Here is a 25,385-nt window from a genome sequence, read left to right as displayed (position 1 = left end):
GTGAGTTTTAACTAAATAATAGTACTTTTATAATTGTAGCAGTGTATAGGTGCCCTTTGGGAAATATTCACCTTTTTGAAAAACTTGGATTCTTTGTTGTGCTATCTGTCAGACAGAGGGAAGCAAATTAATATTTTTAGGGATTTCAATGTCGATTTTCTGGAAGAGACAGATAGAAACCTTGATCTTGAAGTTATACTTGATTCTTTCAATATGATGTCAGTTATTGCTTTTCTTACTCGTTGGTACAGGAAAGCAGCACACTGATGTACAATGTTTTTATAGGCCTAGCTTAATTTTATCAAATAAAAACTTTCCCTCTTAAGAATTGTCTGTCTGATCATGACACACAGCTAGTTACAGTATATGACATATACAGTAATGCAAAATAGTCCTCCAAATTAATGTGTTCAATTAATTTTTTCCTGAAGAAAACAGTGAAGCGTAATTCTAAGAAACCATCTAAAAAGCCTTGGCTTACTAAAGGGATGAAAATATCTAGTAAACAGAAATTGGAAATATATATTATAACTAGAAGGAGTAATGATCCAGAAACAGTCAAACATTATAAAACTCTGCACTGTATTAAGAAAACTTATTAAAAATCCAGAATTATGTGCATTCTGTCTGAAATTAGAACAATTTGGAATATTGTTAAAAGGCAAACAGGGCAACCAAGAGCACAGGAAGCTTGTTTTTCTATCAAACACAATGAAAAGTTTCTTAACAAAAAGTCAGGACTAGAAAATATTTTTAATAATCATTTTTAAGTATTGTAGAGAAAATAGAATTCAGCTATTCATTAGAAAATGCAGGGCTGTATATGGAAGAGACAATGCTCAAGCAATTTGATAAAATTGAAATTAAAGCCACCTCTCCTACTGAAATTAGAAAATTTGATCAAAAATAAAGCTCACATGGAATTGATAGCATTTCCAACAGAGCGCGAAAATCTTGTTCCCAACAGAAAACTAGGCTTCTCAGTCATATGTGTAGTAGCTCACTGAAAGAGGGCATTTTTCCTGATAGACTGAAATATACTATTGTTAAATCATTGCATAAAAAAAGAGAGAGGTCTGATGCTAACAACTACCACCCAATCTCCCTTCTGACAGCTTTATCCAAAATTCTTAAAGAAGTAATAGATTCAACAGTAGCTTCACATATTTGTGAAAATGAGGTGCTACAAGTATAGTCATCACATCCAACAAACAAGAATTAGCTGAAGAAATTATAAATAATGTCTTTCAGAAAATTATTTAGTGGTTCTCTGCAAATGGACTCTCACCAAATTTTGAGAAAACATGTTATATACAGTTATGTGCAGTAAATGGTATAACACGATTGATAAACATAGACTTTGAACAGAGGTTTTTTTTACAAGGCAGAATATTAAAAATATGTGGATGTGTGCATTTATGGGAAATTGGACTGGAAGAAACACATTGATGATCTGCTAAAACTATTAGGTTCAGGTACTTACGCTGTTAGAGTTATTGCAAATTTTGGTGATAAACATATCAGTAAATTAGCTTGCTCTGCCTATATCCATTCACTGTTTTCGTATGGCATCATATTTTGGGATAATTCATCATTAAGAGAAAAAGTATTCTTTGCACAATAGTGTGTAATCAGGACAATAGCTGAAGCCCATCAAAGATCACCTTGCAGACATTTATCTAAAAAAACTCAGGATATTCACAGTATCTACATAACATGTATATTCAGTTATGAAATATGTTATTAATAACCCATCCCAATTCAAAAGTAATAGCAAAGTGCACAGCTACAACACTAGAAAAAAAAGACGATCATCAATATTGTGGGTTAAATTTGACTTTGACACCGAAAGGGGTGAATGACGCTGCCACAAAAATCTTTGGTCATTTAATATTGATATCACATGTGATAGTAGCTACGCTTCAGGATTCAATGACTTAGTATAGAAATATGGTTTCAAATTGAATTTCTTTGAACCTGTCGGAGACTATGGCCAATCAGCAACCTGTATTGACAACGTTCTAACTAATTATGTATGTGAAGATGTATATAAATTCTGCCTAGGTCTAGGTATTTCAGATAATTGTGCATTGTTCATTGAGCTGTCACAGACTGACAGGAACATATGAGAATCCATATGAGCAGGAATTTTAACAAAGAAAACTTGCTGATATTTGGTAAGAAGCTAAAAGAGAAAACATGGCCTTTTGATATTCTATCTCAAGTGATGAAAACTTTCGGAAATTCCTAAATAGTTTTCTTGGTGTCTTTAATGAAACATTTTCACCTAAACTCCGCAGAAATAAAATGAGAAATAAATTAAAGTGGATTACTCGAGGCATAAAAATTTCCAGTGTAAGGAAAAGGCAGCTGCACAGAAAACTAAAGTACAAAAAAAAAAAATTTATTTCTTTGGATATGTTAGACTCTATAAAACCATTTTTAAGAGACGTCAAGGCAGCAAAACAGGCTAATTTTAAATCATAAAAATAAGACAAAGCGTATGTGCTCAGTCATTAAATCTGAGTTAGGCATTAAAGCCTGTAACCAAGGAATTTCAAAAATTGACATTGAAGTAAATGCTGTTGTAAGTCCAACTCAAATACCAGAGTACTTTAATGAATTCTTTATAAATGTAGCAATGTCTGATGTGGGTGTAATAAATTAACTCAACAAAGTAAATCCCTTTGGACTAAGTGGAATCTCTGAAAACTTTACAAAATCCTTAAAAGTTTCTGTGGAGGAAGTAGAAAATGCTATTCTAACAAGAAGAAACAAAAAATCTTCAAGTTGGGTTGGAATTGCCTCCAAAGTTACTAAAGTAGTTCACAATAATAAATCAGTGTTTTGAAGAGGGCAGTTTCCTACAGGTACTGAAATATGCTTAAGTCAAACCACTCTTCAAGAAGGGATCATGAGAGATCACGGAAAATTATTGTGTTGCCTCAATTCTCCCAATCATATCTGAAATATTTGAAAAACATGCTGTTGCCCATATCCCAAACGTCATTGCAAAATATTCTGTTATTCTAAAAAATCAGTTTGGAAAAACACCATTGATGCAACGACCAGTTTCATTGAGAAGATAAGTGCATCATGAGACAAGAGAAATAAGGTGGCAGGAATTCTCTGCGACCTCACAAAGACGTTTCATTCTGTAAACCAAGCATTGCTTATTTACAAACTTGAAAAGTATGGCATAAGTGGCACTGCCCTATAATGGCTTCAATCTACTTATCAAACAGAAAGCAAAGAGTCAGTATCCCTTTAAACACCACATATTATTTTTCTGACTGAAAATAAATAAATCTCTGGGTGTTCCACAAGGCTCCATATCAGGCCCAGTCTAATTTCTCTTCTTTGCCAATGACTTGCCATTAAATATCAGCTCTCCATGAGTTCTGTTCACAGATGATACTTCTTTCTTAGTTGAAGATCAGGATTTGGAAAAAATTCCCAAATCTGTGATCATTACTCTCAGTACCTTAGAAACTTGGTTCAGCTAAATGGGTTGAGTTTAAACTTATCTAAGACTCACATGATACAATTCAAAACCAATCAGTCAAAATGTGAGCAGGTTAAGATTGTTCACAACAGTCAGGATATAGAAGAAGTTGACTCAGTCAAATTCTTACGTTTAAATGTAGGTCAAAATGTTAGCTTGCAGGCACACTTTAAATACCTAGCAAACAAACTGAGCAGCTTTGCATTTGCAATGCAAATATTATCAACCGCAGCTGACATGGACACATGAAAAGTGGCGTATGAGAGCTACTTTTTTGGGGTAACTCAACAAGCGTATTGCGGATACTAAAAATACAGAAAAAAATCATGTGAAATATGCGCACTGCAAGTCATAAAGAACCATGTCGTACATTATTTAGAAAACTTAAAATATCAACTCTGCCATCCCTATACATATATATGCGATTATTGTATTTTTGTACAGCAGATGTGAATTAGTTAAGGGAAACTGTTTTGTCCATCATCATACTAGAAACAAAGACTTATTTTTCTCCCCATCCACTGCCTCAGACTGTATGCCCAGGGACCTCAATTCATGGGAATGAAAATTTGTAATACATTAAAAGGGAACAAGTTGATGCAGATGAATTTAAGTCCACTTGAAAGAAAGTTATACGAGGTACTGACATTGAACTGTTATTACTCAGTGGATGAATTCATGCAGGACAGACTAGAAATTTGAGCTGAATACAGTGTGTTACATGTTCCAAGAAATGTATTTAAAGTGCTATTATTTAATGTCATGCTATTATTAATTAGTGTAAAAATCATTGTAACTGTATTAAAAATGTTTGGCGTGTCTCCTGTCTGCAAACCAAATGGATTGCAAATGTACTTCTTGAGATGAATAAAATACAATTCACAATTTGCCCAATATCATTAGAAGTCTGACAGATGCCAACCAACATTAAAAAAAAAAAAAAAGGAAAAAAAAAACTTTCTGAATGACCACTACTTCTGCTCAACAGACGAATCTTAGATATGAAGTACTAACTGAAAAATATAGTGTGTAAAATATACACACACTGAAGACCCAAAGAAACTGGTGCACCTGCCTAATATTGTGTAGGATCCCCGTGAGCACGCAGAAGTGCTGCAGCATGGTGTTGCATGGACTTGACTAATTTCTGAAGGGAATTGACACCATGATTCCTGCAGGGCTGTCCATAAATCCGTAAGAGTACCGGCGAGGGGAGGGGGGGGGGGGGTTCTCTTCTGAAATGACCAGCATGTTGGAAGGTATCCCTGATATGCTCAATAATGTTTATGTCTGGGGAGTTTGATGGCGAGCAAAAGTCTTTCAACTCAGAAGAGCATTCCTGGAGCCATTCTGTAGCACTTCTGGATGTGTGGGGTGTCATGTTGTCCTGCTGGAATTACCCAAGTCCTCCGGAATGCACAGTGAACATGAATGGATGCAGGTGATCAGACAGGATGCTATCATACATGTCACCTGTCAGAGTCGTATCTAGACATATCAGGGGTCCCATATCACTCCAACTGCACATGCCCCACACCATTACAGAGCCTCCACCACCTTGAACAGTCCCCTGCTGACATTGAGTTCATGGATTCATGAGATTGTATCAACACGCGTACATGTCCATCCACTTAATACAATTTTAAATGTGACTCTTCCGACCAGGCTACATGTTCCTAGTCATCAACAGTCCAATGACGAGCCCAGGTAAGGCGTAAAGCTTTGTGTTGTGCAGTCATCAAGGGTACACGAGTGGGCCTTCGTCTCCAAAAGCCCAAATTGATGATGTTTTGTTGAATGGTTTGCACACTGACTATTGTTGATGGCCCAACATTGAAATCTACAGCAATTTATGGAAGGGTTGCACTTCTGTCATGTCTGTTCAGTCGTTGTTGGTCCCATTCTTGCGTGTGTACATTTTGTGTGTAATGAAAATTTATGTTAAACTGGCATGTTCCACATCATTATGAAATGTCATATGAGCATGTATACAAGCGAGTCTTGGCTGTACATTACCATGTTGTAGATCCAGCATTTCATCTGTCAAACTTGCATATGGATATTTGTATACCACCAACATTGAGTATCTCATGTATAATTCTCAAACATACATTATCCGACTTTCAGCATATTTTTTTTGTTTTTCTTATTGTTGAAATGGCCCAAGTGCCACGTATGTGGGTAAAATTACTTCATTATACTTATAATTTCTTCATCCGAGAATTTAAAATTTTAGCCTGTTACCTTAGTTAGTGTGAAAATTACATATTTCCTTTTGTCTTCAGGTTTACACCAGAAGAGAAAAGGTTGCGAGATCTTGAGGAACAGCATGAGTCACTTAATAGTGCACTTATATCTCTGACAACACATTTTGCACAAGTGAGTATCTTCAGAGATTCAACATTCTTTGTCAGCTATTGTTCAGAAGTGACAAAATTTAGAATTGATCCTCAGTATATTGCACACTTGCTAATGCTGTTAGTATTTTTACCAAACGCAGCACCAGAATAAACCCAAATCTGCTTGTGTTACGTGAAAACACTCAACTTTGACAAAAGGGAACATTCCACGTGGGCATCCAGCTGTTCGACAACTTCCCCATACATATAAAGTCTACTGAAGACAACAGATTCAGAACATTCAGTTTAGTAAAGTTGTGAAGTCCTATTCGTTGTGTCACTTTTTACTATGTAAAAGAATACTTAGAAAAGTAATCTTGCTGGTTATGTTTAAGTGCAAAACATAAACTGTTCAGTGAAGGTAACTTAGTCAGTCTGTTGCAGTGTATTACAATACCGTAATCTACCCACAATAGAGTTTAGCAATGTTAAAAAATTTTGTCTGACATCTGTAACACTTTGTGTACTGTCAGATCACATGGATTAAATAAATGAATAAATAAATACCAATTATTGCATTGCTTTATGTTAATATAGTTCATTGTAGATTTGTAATACATTTTTATTGTCAAGTGTACTGAATTTCACCTTTCCCTGGGTACCTCAGTGGGATTTAACATGTGCCATAACAACTCATAACAAAAATTTAGCAACATTTTTTCTCGCTTTTAGGGTTTAATCTTCAATGGAGCTGAATCAGGGAAACTATAGCAGTAATTAAGGTTTAACTTAAGTGTTCAGTACACTGGTTTGCCAACTCACAGTAAGAGAGCCACCTTTCGACTTAGCCTGAACATTGGGCTAAGCTGCAGATCTTTATCTCACCACATCTACGATTTTTACATTCACTTTCGTTGGCTTCGCCAACACATGACCAGATTGTCCCCTTACTGCTTAACCTGTACCCTGTGCTTCATTACAGATCAGTCTCTCACTAAAACCTACATTCCAACAACTAATATAAATGTAACCGTAGGCTTCCGCGGCCGTTGTCAATGTCAATAAAATTCTTCTGGGTTAGAGACCGCATTGTCATTTATAAAATTCCAACGTTTCGGCATCTGTTGCAAGATGCCTTCCTCAGGGTGTGTTGCTAACAGGGTGTGTTATTGACAAATAAAATTCTTCTGGGTTAGAGACCGCATTGTCATTTATAAAATTCCAACGTTTCGGCGTCTGTTGCAAGACGCCTTCCTCAGGGTGTGTTGCTAACTGTTAGCAACACACCCTGAGGAAGGCGTCATGCAACAGACGCCGAAACGTTGGAATTTTATAAATGACAATGCGGTCTCTAACCCAGAAGAATTTTATTGACAACTAATATAGATGCAAAGAAAATATCAGTTTTCCATTTTCTTTCTGTGTGCAAGTGTATGACGTTAAGTGCCACTTCACCATTATGTCAAAGTACTAAGCTGTTGTTCAGCACTGGTTGGTTCAGTTGACCTGCAGAAAACTGATCTTATAAATTTTTTTTAAAAAATGGGAATAATTATATTTACTAGAGCACTTTTTTATGTGTTATAATATCGAACCAATGTATGATATTATCCTACACTTCACATACACTGTACGCTGCCTGTATAAACTCCTGTTTGTTTTTGCTATACTGCCCTGTATTATGTGGGTATGATCAGAAACTAGTTGTCATTGATCATTGTATTCACTGAGCAGCTTACTGGTGTTCCAAAATATTAATTACTTTTGGTATTTACAGAAGGGCATGTAGTAAACACTATTGTCTGCTGATATAAATTACTTTATTTTGCTACCAGCTATGATCATATGGTATAATGCTCAGTCACCTGAGGCATGTGACACAGATTCATCTGTGACATCAGAAGTTGAATGGTCATGATCAAAACTGCTAGCAAAGTAAAGTGCTTCATCATAGCAACTATTGGCATCTTCAACAAGACTTTCTTTCAGTAAATTGAAGCTTTGTGGCACTGTTCTGTTCACAATACTGTATTGTACTGAGCGAACATACTGAGACTTAGGTGTAGGATATTTGCCTCTGACTGATGATGATAGTTCAGGCCCGAGTTTTTTGAAATACTTTCTTTGAAGAGTAGGGAGCTATAACATAGTTACTCCCTATTGGAATCTGCTTGTGAATTATGAGGTGCTCCAAGTGGCATATTGTCATATTCAGATTTAAAATGCTGATAACTTTTCTGTCCCCCCATGATCCATGAATCTTTCCTTTGGTGGGGAGGCTTGCGTGCCTCAGCGATACAGATAGCCGTACCATAGGTGCAACCACAACGGAGGGGTATCTGTTGAGAGACCAGACTAATGAGTGGTTCCTGAAGAGGGGCAGCAGCCTTTTCAGTAGTTGCAGGGGCAACAGTCTGGATGATTGACTGATCTGGCCTTGTAACACTAACCAAAATGCATTCCTGCTCTGGTACTGCAAACGGCTGAAAGCAAGGGGAAACTACAGCCGTAATTTTTCCCGAGGGCATGCAGCTTTACTGTATGGATAAATGATGATGGCGACCTCTTGGGTAAAATATTCCGGAGGTAAAATAGTCCCCCATTCGGATCTCCGGGCGGGGACTACGTCGTTATCAGGAGAAAGAAAACTGGTGTTCTACAGATCGTAGCATGGAATGTCAGATCCCTTAATCGGGCAGGTAGGTTAGAAAATATAAAAAGGGAAATGGATAGGTTAAAGTTAGATATAGAGGGAATTAGTGAAGTTCGGTGGCAGGAGGAACAAGACTTCTGGTCAGGTGAGTACAGGGTTATAAATACAAACGCAAATAGGGGTAATGCAGGAGTAGTTTTAATAATGAATAAAAAAATAGGAGTGCGGGTAAGCTACTACAGACAGTATTGTGAACGTATTATAGTGGCCAAGATAGACACGAAGCCCATGCCTACTACAGTAGTACAAGTTTATATGCCAACAAGCTCTGCAGATGATGAAGAAATTGAAGAAATGTATGATGAGATAAAAGAAATTATTCAGGTAGTGAAAGGAGATGAAAATTTAATAGTCATGGGTGACTGGAATTCAACAGTAGGAAAAGGGAGAGAAGGAAACATAGTAGGTGAATATGGATTGGGGGGAAGAAATGAAAGAGGAAGCCGCCTGGTACAATTTTGCACAGAGCACAACTTAATCATAGCTAACACTTGGTTCAAGAATCATAAAAGAAGGTTGTATACATTGAAGAAGCCTGGAGATACTGACAGATTATATAATGGTAAGACAGAGATTTAGGAACCAAGTATTAAACTGTAAGACATTTCCAGGGGCAGATGTGGACTCTGACCACAATCCATTGGTTATGAACTGTAGATTAAAACTGAAGAAACTGCAAAAAGGTGGGAATTTGAGGAGATGGGACCTGGATTAACTGAAAGAACCAGAGGTTGTACAGAGTTTCAAGGAGAGCATAAGGGAACAATTGACAGGCATGGGGGAAAGAAATGCAGCAGAAGAAGAATGGGTAGCTTTGAGGGATGAAGTAGTGAAGGCAGCAGAGGATCAAGTAGGTACAAAGACGAGAGCTAGTAGAGAACCTTGGGTAACAGAAGAAATATTGAATTTAATTGATGAAAGGATAAAATACAGAAATGCAGTAAGTGAAGCAGGCAAAAAGGAATACAAACGTCTCAAGAATGAGATCGACAGGAAGTGCAAAATGGCTAAGCAGGGATGGCTAGAAGACAAATGTAGGGATGTAGAGGCTTATCTCACTAGGGGTAAGATAGATACTGCCTACAGGAAAATTAAAGAGACCTTTGGAGATAAGAGAACCACTTGTATGGATATCAAGAGCTCAGATGGAAACCCAGTTCTAAGCAAAGAAGGGAAAGCAGAAAGGTGGAAGGAGTATATAGCGGGTCTATACAATGGCGACATACTTGAGGACAATATTATGGAAATGGAAGAGGATGTACATGAAGACGAAATGGGAGACACGATACTGCGTGAAGAGTTTGACAGAGCACTGAAAGGCCTGAGTCGAAACAAGGCCCCGGGAGTAGACAACATTCCTTTAGAACTGCTGACGGCCTTGGGAGAACCAGTCCTGACAAAACTCTACCATCTGGTGAGCAAGATGTTCGAGACAGGCGAAATACCCTCAGACTTCAAGAAGAATGTAATAATTCCAATCCCAAAGAAAGCAGGTGTTGACTGATGTGAAAATTACCGAACTATCAGTTTAATAAGTCACGGCTGCAAAATACTAACGCGAATTCTTTACAGACGAATGGAAAAACTAGTAGAAGCCGACCTCTGGGAAGATCAGTTTGGATTCCGTAGAAATATTGGAACACGTGAGACAATACTGACCGTACGACTTATCTTAGAAGCTAGATTAAGGAAAGGCAAACCTACGTTTCTAGCATTTGTAGACTTAGAGAAAGCTTTTGACAATGTTGACTGGAATACTCTCTTTCAAATTATGAAGGTAGCAGGGGTAAAATACAGGGAGCAAAAGGCTATTTACAATTTGTGGCAGTTATAAGAGTCGAGGGACATGAAAGGGAAGCAGTGGTTGGGAAGGGAGTGAGACAGGTATGCAGCCTCTCCTCGTTGTTATTCAATCTGTATATTGAGCAAGCAATAAAGGAAACAAAAGAAAAATTCGGAGTAGGTATTAAAATCCAAGGAGAAGAAATAAAAACTTTGATGTTTGCCGATGACATTGTAATTCTGTCAGAGACAGCAAAGGACTTGGAAGAGCAGTGTCTTGAAAGGAGGGTATAAGATGAACATTAACAAAAGCAAAACGAGGATAATGGAATGTAGTCGAATTAAGTCGGGTGGTGCTGAGGGAATTAGATTAGGAAATGACACACTTAAAGTAGTAAAGGAGTTTTGCTATTTGGGGAGCAAAAAACTGATGATGGTCGAAGTAGAGATGATATAAAATGTAGACTGGCAATGGCAAGGAAAGCGTTTCTGAAGAAGAGAAATTTGTTGACATCGAGTATAGATTTAAGTGTCAGGAAGTCATTTCTGAAAGTATTTGTATGGTGTGTAGCCATGTATGGAAGTGAAATGTGGACGATAAATAGTTTGGACAAGAAGAGAATAGAAGCTTTTGAAATGTGGTGCTACAGTAGAATGGTGAAGATTAGATGGGTTGATCACATAACTAATGAGGATGTATTGAATAGGATTGGGGAGAAGAGAAATTTATGGTACAACTTGACTAGAAGAAGGGATCGGTTGGTAGGACATGTTCTGAGGCATCAAGGGATCACCAATTTAGTATTGGAGGGCAGCGTGGAGGGTAAAAATTGTAGAGGGAGACCAAGAGATGAATACACTAAGCAGATTCAGAAGGATGTCGGTTGCAGTAGTTTCTGGGAGATGAAGGAACTTGCACAGTATAGAGTAGCATGGAGAGTTGCATCAAACCAGTCTCAGGACTGAAGACTACAACAACAACTACTTTTCTGTGTATCTAGGACAGAGACAATTGTAATGCGCTTTGTATAGCAGATGGAGATGCAATGCTTATAATCATTTAAGTACATATTTTTATCATACACAAACAATTTTTATTGAATTGACATATTTTACATGATACAATTTGTTGTTCAGAACACAGCAAGCTGTCATAGTGTGTAAGGCTTTCTTTCATATGGGAAAATCAGGTTTTAATTCTATCTGGCCATCCAAATTGAGTAATGATGAAGCCAGGATGCAAAGGACATCGCCAATTTGCCTTCCTAACTTTCTCATATTCAAACGTTTGTTCCCTCTCAAATTAACTCTTGTCAGTGGGACGCTAAACCCTGATTTCCTTTCTTTTCATGAAATGTGTAAATAACTAAACGTATCCTCAGCAAAAATTATTTCTGTGCACTTGTCAGCATGCGCTCTCTCTCTCTCTCTCTCTCTCTCTCTCTCTCTCTCTCTCTGATGACCTCTCAGCTCTTGGCTAAGGATTGTGGTTTAGTCTACACCAAGTTCCTTTGGGTTGCTGTTAGAGTGGTTTGTGAGGGCCTCATTGCTGAATTTCTGAAGTTTTTCTCTGTTGGAGGATTAGAAACAACACTGAATGTTGGTGATCAATAGTCTTTATGGGACACTGGATGAGGATTCAGCACCAAATGACAGGTGGCATTTCACCCGTCACAGAGGACAAATGTGGAGATGATGTCATGTGTCCCTGTTGTCACTTGAAATCCTCATCGTGAACAGTGTTAACGGTTAACACACGTGAGACTGAGGTCTTTCTTTAGCAAATGTGTTGATGGAAAGATTGTCATATATCACATTGGATGTGTATGTTGAAGTAGTACAATGCTTAGATGTCAAACTGAGACTTTATCATCAAACGATAAGATGTGCAGAACTGCTATAGCATTGTTCATTGAATATATACTTGTTCCCCCGCTGTTAGAGTGAATTATGGAAGTAACTGTCACACAAGGACAGAACAATGCATTAACACCTTACTGCACATCAGATTATTTCATGATGCTGTCTTGGCTTGACATTAAAATTCCATGCCACTTTGACACTCATAACCAGCATTTTATCATATGCGATAGCCTGGTTGGATATAAACAGCATATCCATAGCTGAGCAGGGATTACACAAAAGCGCTGTAGATTCAGTTGGTTTGTGGCTAGTGGCTGAGGTATTTCAAGGTAATCACTGCCTTAAGATCTTTTTCCTTTTTAGTTGGGGAAATTGTGTAACATTTTTCACTAAGGTTAATTCAGAAAACTCAAAAAAAATTACAGACTTAGGCCAGTGTCACTTCATACAAAGTTACATACCATATGGTTATAATTAAATTAGAATTATATTAATACCTTCAGCTGCTAACGGGCCTTGATATATATGAATGGGGCCAGGTGAAAATGTGTGCCTCGACCGAGAATCGAACCCGGGATCTCCTGCTTACATGGCAGACGCTCTATCCATCTGAGCCACCGAGGTAAAAGAGGATAGCGTGACTGCAGGGACTATCTCGCGCATGCCTCCTCTGAGACCCACATTCTCACATTGTATGTCCACAAACTACATTCATAGTGTCCCACCCCAACACACTCATTACTCGTGGAGGACATTCCTACCAAGTACCGTAAGAGTTCAGAGAATATGTGTGCATCCGCACAGAAGGAGGTAGTCATGGCCGGTGTTGCCAGAACTATATACTTATATGGATATGGTGTTTACTCGTGGAAGACATTCTTTCCAAGTCTTCCACGAGTAATGAGTGTGTTGGAGTGGGACATTACGAATGTAGTGCATGGGCATACAAGGTGAGAATGTGGGTCTCACAGGAGGCGTGCACAAGATAGTCCCTGCAATCGCGCTATCCTTTGTGCCCTCAGTGGCTCAAATGAATAGAGCGTCTGACGTGTAAGCAGGAGATCCCGGGTTCCAGTCCCGGTTGGGGCACACATTTTCACCTATCCCCGTTAGCAGCTGAAGGTATTAATATAATTCTAATTTCATTCTAGACGGCTGCAGGTCATCAGTGGGGTCTGTTCTTTCGCACATGTCCGAAAAAACAGACACCATATTCATTGTTGTTGTGGTCTTCAGTCCTGACACTGGTTTGATGCAGCTCTCCATGCTACTCTATCCTGTGCAAGCTTCTTCATCTCCCAGTACCTACTGCAACCTACATCCTGAATCTGCTTTGTGTATTCATCTCTTGGTCTCCCTATACGATTTTTACCCTCCAATACTAAATTGGTGATCCCCCAATGTCTCAGAACATGACCTACCAACCGATCCCTTCTTCTAGTCAAGTTGTGCCACAAACTTCTCTTCTCCCCAATTCTATTCAATACCTCCTCATTATTTATGTGATCAACCCATCTAATCTTCACCATTCTTCTGTAGCACCACATTTCGAAAGCTTCTGTTCTCTTCTTGTCTAAGCTATTTATCGTCCACGTTGCACTTCCGTACATGGCTACACACCATACAAATACTTTCCGAAACGACTTCCTGACACTTAAATCAATACTCGATGTTAACAAATTTCTCTTCTTAAGAAACACTTTCCTTGCCATTGCCAGCCTACATTTTATATCCTCTCTACTTCAACCACCATCAGTTTTCTGCTCCCCAAATAGAAAAACTCCTTTACTACTTTAAGTGTGTCATTTCCTAATCTAATTCCCTCGGCATCACTCGATTTAATTCAACTACATTCCATTATCCTCGTTTTACTTTTGTTAATGTTCATCTTATACCCTCCTTTCAAGACACTGTCTATTCCGTTCAACTGCTCTTCCAAGTCCTTTGCTGTCTCTGACAGAATTACAATGTCATCGGCAAACCTCAAAGTTTTTATTTCTACTCCATGGATTTTAATACCTACTCCGAATTTTTCTTTTGTTTTCAGGTCCCATCTCCTTAAATTCCCACCTTTTTGGAGTTTCTTCAGTTTTAATCTACAGTTCATAACCAATGGATTGTGGTCAGAGTCCACATCTGCCCCTGGAAATGTCTTACAGTTTAATACTTGGTTCCTAAATCTCTGTCTTACCATTATATAATCTGTCAGTATCTCCAGGCTTCTTCAATGTATACAACCTTCTTTTATGATTCTTGAACCAAGTGTTAGCTATGATTAAGTTGTGCTCTGTGCAAAATTGTACCAGGCGGCTTCCTCTTTCATTTCTTCCCCCCAATCCATATTCACCTACTATGTTTCCTTCTCTCCCTTTTCCTACTGTTGAATTCCAGTCACCCATGACTATTAAATTTTCGTCTCCTTTCACTACCTGAATAATTTCTTTTATCTCATCATACATTTCTTCAATTTCTTCATCATCTGCAGAGCTTGTTGGCATATAAACTTGTACTACTGTAGTAGGCATGGGCTTCGTGTCTATCTTGGCCACTATAATACGTTCACTATGCTGTCTGTAGTAGCTTACCCGCACTCCTATTTTTTTATTCATTATTAAAACTACTCCTGCATTACCCCTATTTGCGTTTGTATTTATAACCCTGTACTCACCTGACCAGAAGTCTTGTTCCTCCTGCCACCGAACTTCACTAATTCCCTCTATATCTAACTTTAACCTATCCATTTCCCTTTTTATATTTTCTAACCTACCTGCCCGATTAAGGGATCTGACATTCCATGCTACGATCCGTAGAACACCAGTTTTCCTTCTCCTGATAACGACGTAGTCCCCGCCCGGAGATCCGAATGGGGGACTATTTTACCTCCGGAATATTTTACCCAAGAGGTCGCCATCATCATTTATCCATACAGTAAAGCTGCATGCCCTCGGGAAAAATTACGGCTGTAGTTTCCCCTTGCTTTCAGCCGTTTGCAGTACCAGAGCAGGAATGCATTTTGGTTAGTGTTACAAGGCCAGATCAGTCAATCATCCAGACTGTTGCCCCTGCAACTACTGAAAAGGCTGCTGCCCCTCTTCAGGAACCACACATTAGTCTGGCCTCTCAACAGATACCCCTCTGTTGTGGTTGCACCTACAGTACTGTTATCTGTATCATTGAGGCACGCAAGCCTCCCCACCAACGCAAGGTCCATGGTTTATGCGGGAGAACCATATTCATATATGGTTATAATTAAAGTGCAGCTATTTTCAGAGGTCCAGTAGAAATTTAATTACCATATGGGAGTGAAAATTGGTATATATTCTAATGTGAAATCAATTTACACTGGAAAATATTAGTTAGAATTTTGGCCACCAGATGCAAATCTGGTGCTGTGGATACAAAAAGACATGTAGAAATGTTTCCATTTGTAATGAAATAGGTTTGGGATGTGGGCAGAAAATGTCAGACAGGTGAGCAAAGTATAATGTTGATTTTATTATTAACCACTGCTTACACAATTTGTTCAATATGAGCACCAGAGGTGTTTATGAGATTCTGTACTGAGACAGATTTGCACGTGGTGGACAAATTCGGAACTATTTTTTTCCAGGATAAATCAGTTCAGCAATAAACGCATTATCATATCTACTGAGTTTCACTTCCATACGATAATTATGGCCTACATTGAAATTCCGTGAGTATCTGCACTTTCATTATAACCGCCCTGTATATACCATGTTCAATAGATGTCGATAATTATAATTAAGATAAATGTTTTCTTACGAAAATTAAAATCCGTCCTATCTGAGCAGTCTTTATACATGATCAGTTACAACTCATGAACGGTCATTACTAGGCTGGAAGAAGGAAAGAAAAAAAATCAAAGTATCTGTGAGAAGTCAGTACTACACACAGTTATTTACTGTTTTCCCTGCTTAGGCAGGAAGTTGGGCTGTTTGAGTCCATATGTGAACTGTTCATCTAGTTGATATAGGCACTGTAATTCTATTGTGACTGCATGTTTATTAAAAATGAGGGGCAGGGGGGGGGGGGGGGGGGGAATTTTCCAGGTGAATAAGGAACTGCTTGTCTTGCCACCTTTTTTGTGACACAAACATAGTGCCATCATCATCTCCAGGAGGATAGCAAATAGTTGTGAGTGTGTCTTAACATCACTGCAGCAGTAAGTTTTGCAATTTGGCCTTCCAGTTCCCAACTGTGCTTGCTGTTCTTGTCATTCCTGTCATCGGCATCTGTCACTGCAATCACCTCACTAATGCAACTGCGTCCCAAGAAGGCGTTGGAGTCATTCCAGTTTGTGACATGTTGTTCACCACAGCGAGCACATGTTATGTGGTCATCCTTCTTCATTGTGTATGGGGGGGGGGGGGTGTATAATTAAACTTTTACTACTTGAGAGGATCCCCAAGAAAAACGAGTCATCGTAGGAGTCTGAAACTTTGTGTAAACATTTGTAAGGACTTGTCGAAGAGAAATAATGAATACCTTTGAAAGACACATTTTTAAAAATCAATGTGAGAGAGTAATATTTGTTAATTGCATACCATGTTTACATTCTGGACTTCAAACGTTGCTCAGTGTGATGACCATCTGCATCCATCACAGCCTGGAACTGAACTAGAGATATTGCATAGCAATTGTTTGCGGCACATTCATGAACCACAGAATGTTCAGTTATTGTAACACAGTCCGTGCACTGCTTGAAGATCGCACGTTTCCATCAGGCATTCTCAGCCATGGCAACAGTAATTTCTTCAATAATCTGTGATGCAATTGGCTGCTGGCATCTTCCAGAAGCAATCCCAAATCACCACTTAGTTTGAGCTTGCAAATCCTGTGTTTCAACCACAGTGCGGGAAGAGGATCTCTCCATATTCCTTTAATGTGTCACTACTCATGAAGAGCAACAGCACTATTGATGAAACAGCCGTACATGTAATGTGTTGCTCACTTTGTCCAGGCCCATATTGACTGTGTGCAAGTATAATGCACACTGATGCTTGTTTTTCAACCCTACGTTGCTGTACTAGTACCAATGCCTAATGACAAGTCATTATAACACTACTAACAATGCAAATCCTGCAGCGCACAATCTGAACGTAATTCCTGTAAAGTTTGGATACTCGTGTGGTAAATAGTTTTCCAACTACATTAGCTCAAGTGTGAAAGTTTAATTATAATCACCTTGTACTATCAGATCAGTAGGTTTTCCCATTCTTGAGGCACCAGATTGTTCTAATTGCTGTTGTGTATCCTCATCCCTTTCATATTGCATTGTGTGTCCACAACATGAAATAGTCAAGGACATCCCCACATTGAGTATGTGATCATAATATTCTAGCTGACATAGATATATCTCAGTGAAATGGAAAATATGAACTATAATCTAAATGAAAAAATATTTAAGAGGAACACACACGCACACGCGTGTGCACAAATTCCTTTGCTCCTGCATAGTGTCTCCTGGACACACAATGTCAGGAGTGCAATTCAGCAGGTGAACTTGGGTGGGGTTGGTGTTATGTCAGGTGGAGTGGGTAAAGGGTGAGAAGAGGAGTAGGAGGCATGAGGGAGGAGCTGGAGTGGGTAGCTAGTGTCTTGGAGGGATACAGCCAGTTTGCTGGTTAGGAATGTAAGATGGAGGGGTGTCAGGTGCATGGGCTAGCCATGTGATGCAACGGTGTTGGAGCCGATGAGGAGCAGCACATGATGAAGTTGACATTAAAAGGTGAATTAGGAGGTAGTGATAAGACAAAGGAAGGGAAAGCTTTTGGTTGGAGGGTATGGATACAGTTGATTGGTGGAGATTGAGGACAGGATGGTTCAGAGAGTAAAGAATGTGTTGCCTGGCGCAGGCATGGGCATCTACAAGGCACCCTGCTATACCGACCTTTTTATGGAACATATAGAGGAAATATTCCTAGCCTGCCAAAACCTTGAACCTCCCATCTGTTTCAGGTTCACTGATGAGATCTTCACAATCTGAACTCAGGGTGAAGGCACCCTATCCTCATTCCTTCACAACCTCAACACCTTCTTTCCCATCCACTACACCTCCCACCACCCCCAATGATCTACTGCACAGTAGCACCTCCCTAGTCACGCAGGATCACGCTCAGCTGGAACAACTGAACCATATCCTTTGCACAGTCTGATTATATATCATTGTGCCCTGAAACAAGGGACATCCTATCCAAGATCCTTCACACCCCTCTTAAAGTGGTGTTCCATTACCTACTCAGCCTACACAATGTTCTAGTTGATCCCTATAGTTAATTAGTTAAATGTTCCATAGATCATTTGAAATTGATGTGGAACAAGTCAGTTTACAGGTGCTGTATACATGATTAGTGTTAACATTATTGTACATGTTTTTGTCTAGTCCTCCTCATGCAACTGCGCTTGAAAACAGTTTTTACAGGATACCAGTTCTTAAACAGGTGTTAAGGAGTTGTCCAGCCGAAATGATTTTAGGGTAGATTTAAAATATGCTTTGCAACCTTTCAGAAATGTTATGTTATTGTGAACATGATTAAAGATTTTTGTTGCTTCGTATTGAACACCTTTCTTAGACTGCATTAGTAATGGGTAATGAAGATCATTTTTTTCCCTCTGGTTTTGTAGGTATGTTCTTCTCAAATTGTGATGGATTATTTATGATTAATTTTGTTAGTGAATATTTGTATTGTGGGGTACAGTTAAACTGCCTAGCTCCTTCATGAAATACCTACATGAAATTCTTGGGTGAACACAAATTATTCTTTCTGCTTGGTTTTATGCTACAATATTTTGTTTATAAGTGGTGAGTTATGCCAGAATATTATTCCGTAAGACAGTAGTGAGTGGAAATATGCAAAATTTGACAGGAGGTTGGCTTGTTTGTTACCAAGATTGACGATTATATCCAGAGCAAAAGTAGCTGGACTTAATTGTTTGAGAAGCTCCAGTAGTACCCTTCTTCCAGTTCAAGCTTTCATCATACGATGATGTCATCCTCTCTAGTGACTGTTCCATTGCCCTCTGTGTCGGGCCCTTGGGGCTGCTCGACTACACCCACTCCCCTGGTGACTGGGGGCCTTCCTCCTATTTCTTCCCCCACACCCCATTTGGGAGTGTCAATGCCCCACCTGCCAGCGACCTCAGTCCCCAATACCTGGACAGAGGAACAACACCCTCCTGTAGCATTTCTTACCAGGAAAGCGTCTTTCAGGTCACTTCCTTCCCAGGAAACTGCTGATCTGCAAGCAGATGTCAGCCAGTGGTAGAAGGAGCCACAGGTTGTGGGTCGTAGGACTTCCTGTTCCTCCTCTGTCTTAGAATATTGGACGGACAAGCTCTCCCAGATATTGAAATTGTATAAGGAAAAGGAGGACAAGAAGAAGGCCTCCACGGAGAGGGAGATTCCAATGGCCTCCGTACTACCGGACTCCCCAAATTCCACTTCTACACACACACACTCACACTCTCCTTGATTTGGAATCAATGTGTATTGATGCAGTATCCTCACAGCCACTGGCAGCAGGCGAACCTGAGGCATGACCTCCCTCCTTGGTCCGTACATGCCACCACAGGATTGTGATAGCATAATTTTCCAGCGGAATTGTAGAAGTTTTTCTGCCACCTGGCTGAACTATGGTGTCTCTTATGTATTTCCCCTGCTTTTTGCATCACTCCCCAGGAAATTTGATTCCTAGCAATGTGGACCCCTACCCTCTGAGGGTAACATGGCTATTTCAAGAATCACACTGACTGCAAAAGAATGTTGAGTGGTGTTTGAATGTATGTTACAGACTGTGTCTGCTGTGAACATGTGCCTTTCAATATGACTTTGGAGACGTGGCTGTTCGTGTGAGGACGTCTCTGGAATGTACCGTCTGTAATGTGTTTCTGCCTCCCAATGCTGATGTGTTCTGGAATGTGTTGTCTGTATGTTTCCTCATCCCCCACCCTTCCTGATATTGGGTGACTTAAGTGCCCACAACCCTTTTCGGCATGGAGCTATGACCAATGGCTGCGATAAAGCTGCAGAAAACTTGCTTGCAGAGGTTCAATCTTTGCCTTTTGAATATTGGTGTTCTCACACACTTCAGTGTGGCATATGGGTCTTATATGGCCATTTGTCTTTCCACTTACAGCCATGCCCAGGACCACCACCTAATAAAATGACAGAAACAAGAATGCTGGGAGTGGTATGTTACTACCATTGGATCTTCACAGGTTTGGTCAGAAATTCAACACATGTATAGACACCAGTCCTTCACAGGAATCCCGGGTATATCTCTGAAAGATGTTGTCTGCACTGACGCAGGCACTGTTACCAAACATTCTGCTTTGCATTGTACCTGAGCCTGTGTATCTGAGAACTATCAGTCTGCATTTCGTGGACAGAATTGACTTACCTTTCATTGCATGTCACCTGGAGCTGTATAATGCCCCATTCAATGAGTGGGAGCTCCTCAGCACTTAGTCCTTTGTCCCGACATGGCTCCAGTGCCAGACCACATCCACAGCCAAATGCTCAAACGCTAATGAACAGACTGTCAGTATCATATCCTTGCCATTTTCAAATGTATCTGGAGTGAGGGACTTGCAAACAAGCTTATGACACCACATGGTACTATCATATTGTGGGGTCTGCATGGCCCGCTCCCGATTTTTATCTGGAACTTTTTATCACACTGTACATTCCACACTCAAGTTGGTGCTTCTCACAGTACCCCACTTACACAAGAAAATGGGATCCTTTAGGACTCTGAACTGAGTGTACCTCTTTGTCTAGTAGCTATCAATGGTATGGCTGCAGCTGTGGGTCTACAATGTTACTCTACTTGTATGCCATCAATATTTGTGTTTACTATTGCTCTTCAGCTGTGCATGTTGCTGAATGCTGACTGCAGGGTGCCATACAGAGGCTGGAGATCTGGGCTCCTGGTTTTCAGCTGCCAAGACATGTTTCATGCACTTTTGTCACTGTCGTACTGTCCATCCACACCCAGAGTTCTTCCTCAACAACCAGTTGCTGAACGTGGTGGAGTCTTATCACTTTTTGGGACTGATCTTTGATGCCTGGTTCATGTGGCTTCTCCATCTTCACCATCTTTAGTGAACATGCTGGTCACACCTTAATACTCTTTGCTGCATCCACCAGCTGGGGTGCAGACTGCTCTGCAGTCTTGTGGCTTTGCAAAGCTCTGACAGTGTCCCATCTTGATTATGGGAGTCTGGCATGTAGCTCAGCATCATGTGTAGCCTTGTGGATGCTGAACCCGGTAGACTATTGTGGGATCTGACTTGCAACAGGTGCCGTTTGGACAAGCCTACAGCCTAATTGCAGGGGCTAGTGCCCCCCCCCCCCTCGATACAAAGGAGACAACCACAACTGTTGCTCACCTGTGTGATGCAATTCGCTGCTCCCCTGAGCATCTGAACTACCATGTCCTTTTTTCTGTTAGGGAGCTTTACTTCCCACAACAGAGACTTAGGGCTGGGATTGCAGCCACAGTCTGCTTACTGTTGCCTCTTATTAGCTAGCAATTGTGTATGCTCCCATGGTGTGTACCCTGTACTTGCATCCATCTCCATCTATCCTCAGCTGATCCCATGGTCTTTTGCTGCCTGTTCCTGGCCATCCTTGATGTATTTCCAGGTTCAGGAGCATTATACACTGATGGTTTTATGGTCGACGGACAAACTGGTGTTGCCTGCACACATACAGGATGCAAAGAACTGCACTCCTTGCTGAGCAGATGCAGTGAGTTCACTGCAGAATCAGTGGCCATCATTTGAGCTCTCAACCACATTTGTTCTTGCACCGGTGAGATGTTCTTAATCAGCAGTGACTTCTTGAGTAGTCTTCACACTATCAGCCAGTGTTACATCATGAAATACATCATGCCCTAAGATCACCAGTCTCAAATAATATCAAGCTGCTCTGACATAATCTTAAATTTTTCGGTTTTCGTTTTTTATACATCATTTAATTGCTAAATTCCATATGCATCTTTGACTCAACTGAAAAAGAGGGGTGGGGTGTTCTCATAGTGCTGCCTGTGCTCAGTAGAAATAAATTTCTATATTTCTTTGTAAGCACCTCTAGATATTTTATATTCAATCCTGTGGATGCTTTCTCCCTTTCAGTCTGTCCTTTTTTTTACCCATGAGCAGAAGGTACACCTTGCTCTCAACCACCCATCTTCTTCCTCTTACATAAATTTGTGTCACTTGACTTGGATCAGGACCTTTACTTATCTGCATGAAGTTGTATGTCCATCTGAAACATGTAATGGAGCTTGTATCTCTGTCTCATCTCAGGCTCTCTCAGATGAAGTGTTATGGATATGACTTACGTATTGTCTCATACAGAACCCATGTCTTTGGTTTCGTTGAGACGTTTGATCCTATTCCAAGCACTCTTTCTCTTCTATTTCTCCAACATGAGTCCCTAATGTTTCTCCATATGTTCTTGAAAACATCAGTAAAAATGCCATGAAATATAAACTTATTGAAAATAAGAGCATAGTAGTAGCTTAATTATCCTTTTTTCAGGTTTTTAGCAATAGGAGAATCTTACCCATCTCTAGTATTTTCCTTCCAAATCTCTACAGAATACATCAGCAGAATTGTGGAAGAAGTACTGTCCACAGTTGCCTACAGACTGTTGCCTATTTATTTCCCAGTTCCTTGAACACAAAAACGTTTGGAACAAGCAAAGGAATTTTTGACCAAATGTCAGTTTCTCAAATTTGGCCGTATTGGAATGAAGCACCCTTGTGCTAATGATGTTTTAAACCTGAAGACACTAATGCGGAGATACTAACTCAGAGTTTTGCTTTTTGTGAGTGTCCTGTTGGAGTTTTCTTCAGGTAGGCATCATGCGACAATACTCGGCAGAACAGTTCAGACGCACACCTTCTGTCACAGCATTGGGCACTGTTGCAGTGCTGTGTCGGTCTACGCGCCAGGCGCCCGTTGCAGCCCAACTTGCCCACTTTGCTAGTTTTCTTGTGGTAATTGATGATGTGGAAGTACCAGTTGGGTGCAGAGGGTGTGTCTTCCAGCATATAATGTGTCCCATTTCCTCCAGCTGCTTTTTTGGTGGGGCAACTTTCCCGCATTCACCCTTGTACATCTCCCTTCTACTTGCTTCTGACTCTTGGTTTCCTCGATTCTTGTGTACATTCACATTCATCAGGATTTGATTTTGTGTCTTTCCTCTCTGGTGACTCTTCCCGACTTTACACACATTGTTTTGAGGAACCAATGACCTCATAGTTTGGTTTCTTTAACCCCATCAACCCATCCATCCCTAAGTCTCCTTTAACCAACTGTCCTGTCACTCTCCATCCAACAGTTTATCCTTTCTCTTTCCTATCGCCCCTTCCCAATTCACCTCTCCAAATCTCCTTCATCACACACTGCACCCCACCAGCTCCAACACCTATGCATCATATGCCTAGCCTGTGCACCTGCTACCCTCTCTCCTGCGTTCCTAGTCAGCGAAGTAGCTGTCTCCCTCCAAGCCACTTACTACCCACCCCCAACCCTTCTTCCTGCCTCCTGCTGCTCTCTCCCTCTGTGTAGCCCACTCAACACAACCCCCACCCAACTCTAGTCCACCGGCTGAACTGCACTTGTAACATTGTGTGTCCAGGTAACACTTCATAGAGGCACAGACAAGTATGTGTTTTCGTGTGTGTGTGTGTGTGTGTGTGTGTGTGTGTGTGTGTGTGTGTGTGTGTGTGTTTTTATATGCTGTCTTGAGAAAGGATTTACTCCAAAAGCTAGGAAGCTTTCTCTGTTTTTTTGTGTGTGCCTGTTGATGACTCAATGCTTCTGCTTTCCAGTGAGTGGTCTCCTTACTTTTGAAGTACAAATATGTAATAAGCCACTGGCAGAAATTGCTTATGCAGTATTGGAGCCATAGTGCAGTAATTGAATGTGCAAACCTAAAGATTTGTAACTGTGTACTGTGTTTAATTATGTTAATGGGTTTCACATCCGAGAATGGAAAAATGGTTCATGTTCTGCCATAGAGTTCATAGTTGGTTCCCACTGTGAGTGAATACAAGTGGAGGAATCACAGTTGTGATTCTTATACTTGGTTCATTACTTTTGTGTCACAGACATAATCACCAATAGAGCTGATAAGGTAAAGAAGACTTTTCCTAATTTTGATTTCTGCTGAACTAGTGTAGTAATGAAAACCTTATAAATAAGGAAAGGAGTAAAGGTAACCATTCACCATATAGATGACACATTGAGTAGTTGACTGGTGCACAAATGATATGGTGGAAATTGTGCTGAATTTTCATGGCAGTGCAGTCACCATACAGTTCTGGAACACTGAATCTGTGTGTGTGTGTGTGTGTGTGTGTGTGTGTGTGTGTGTGTGTGTGTGTGCTAATTACCTCTGAGGAACCTCATTGCTTGAAAGCTTAAGAACAATTTAAATCTTGTTTATGTGTATGTCACTGTATGACACCTCAGTTATATGGCGAGTGGTTACTTTTACTCCATTCATTATATGCTTTTCACCAAGGACTTCCCAGTGTTATATTTATAAACATTTTAAATTCTGATGTTTTAACTGCAATCAATTTCAGGTGCAATTTAGACTTCGGCAGATAGTGGAGACAGAACCGGGAGAGGAAAAAGAAAAGTTGTTAAAAGACTTGGAAGCATTTGCTTTCAGAGGAATTCCTGATGCTCCAGACAAAAAACTACAGGGGATGCTTTTCCCCCCTTACTTTGTAAGTAGACTAATTTGTAACAAATGTTATTACACTTTGCAGTTTATATGTGAATATACTTGAGACATGCCACTTTTATTCTCAATCAGCTTGCCTACTCCTTTACAGACTAATTTTTTTTTCTCCTGTTCTCATCTCACCTATACCACTTCTGTTTCAAACTCATATCCACCTTTCTTGTTTTAGAAACCACCTTGCATTCTTTGTTGTACGTTAAGAGAATTTCTGATGTATTTATTTATTTGCATGGTAGATTAATGTAGAAACATTAATACATATCGTGTTAATGTATAACTTTTAGTACATTATATAATGTATATAATTATAGGTGTTTTAACGTCCAGACTAGGTAATAACTTAAAATTTCTGTTGTCCACCACAGGTTATTTCATACTCGTCAGCTATTTTTGTAT

At 39.9% G+C, this 25,385-nt stretch overlaps 1 protein-coding gene and 1 non-coding gene across 2 annotated transcripts in view; one reads left to right on the top strand and one right to left on the bottom strand.

The window, feature by feature from the left end:
* LOC126297653 (RUN domain-containing protein 1) overlaps positions 1-25,385 on the top strand; it is a 162,405-nt gene that overhangs the window by 1,023 nt on the left and 135,997 nt on the right. Inside the window, exons 2-3 of the mRNA XM_049988736.1 lie at positions 5,791-5,884; positions 24,826-24,972. Of these exons, the coding sequence (XP_049844693.1) occupies positions 5,791-5,884; positions 24,826-24,972 (241 nt within the window). The remainder of the gene's footprint in view (positions 1-5,790; positions 5,885-24,825; positions 24,973-25,385) is intronic.
* On the bottom strand, positions 12,753-12,826 carry Trnat-ugu (transfer RNA threonine (anticodon UGU)). Its single transcript has one exon. It is a non-coding gene; the product is annotated as a tRNA-Thr (tRNA).

The sequence above is a fragment of the Schistocerca gregaria genome, chromosome X (genome assembly GCF_023897955.1).
Source record: "Schistocerca gregaria isolate iqSchGreg1 chromosome X, iqSchGreg1.2, whole genome shotgun sequence".
Taxonomy (NCBI): domain Eukaryota; kingdom Metazoa; phylum Arthropoda; class Insecta; order Orthoptera; family Acrididae; genus Schistocerca; species Schistocerca gregaria.
This window is presented reverse-complemented; position numbering and strand designations above follow the sequence as displayed.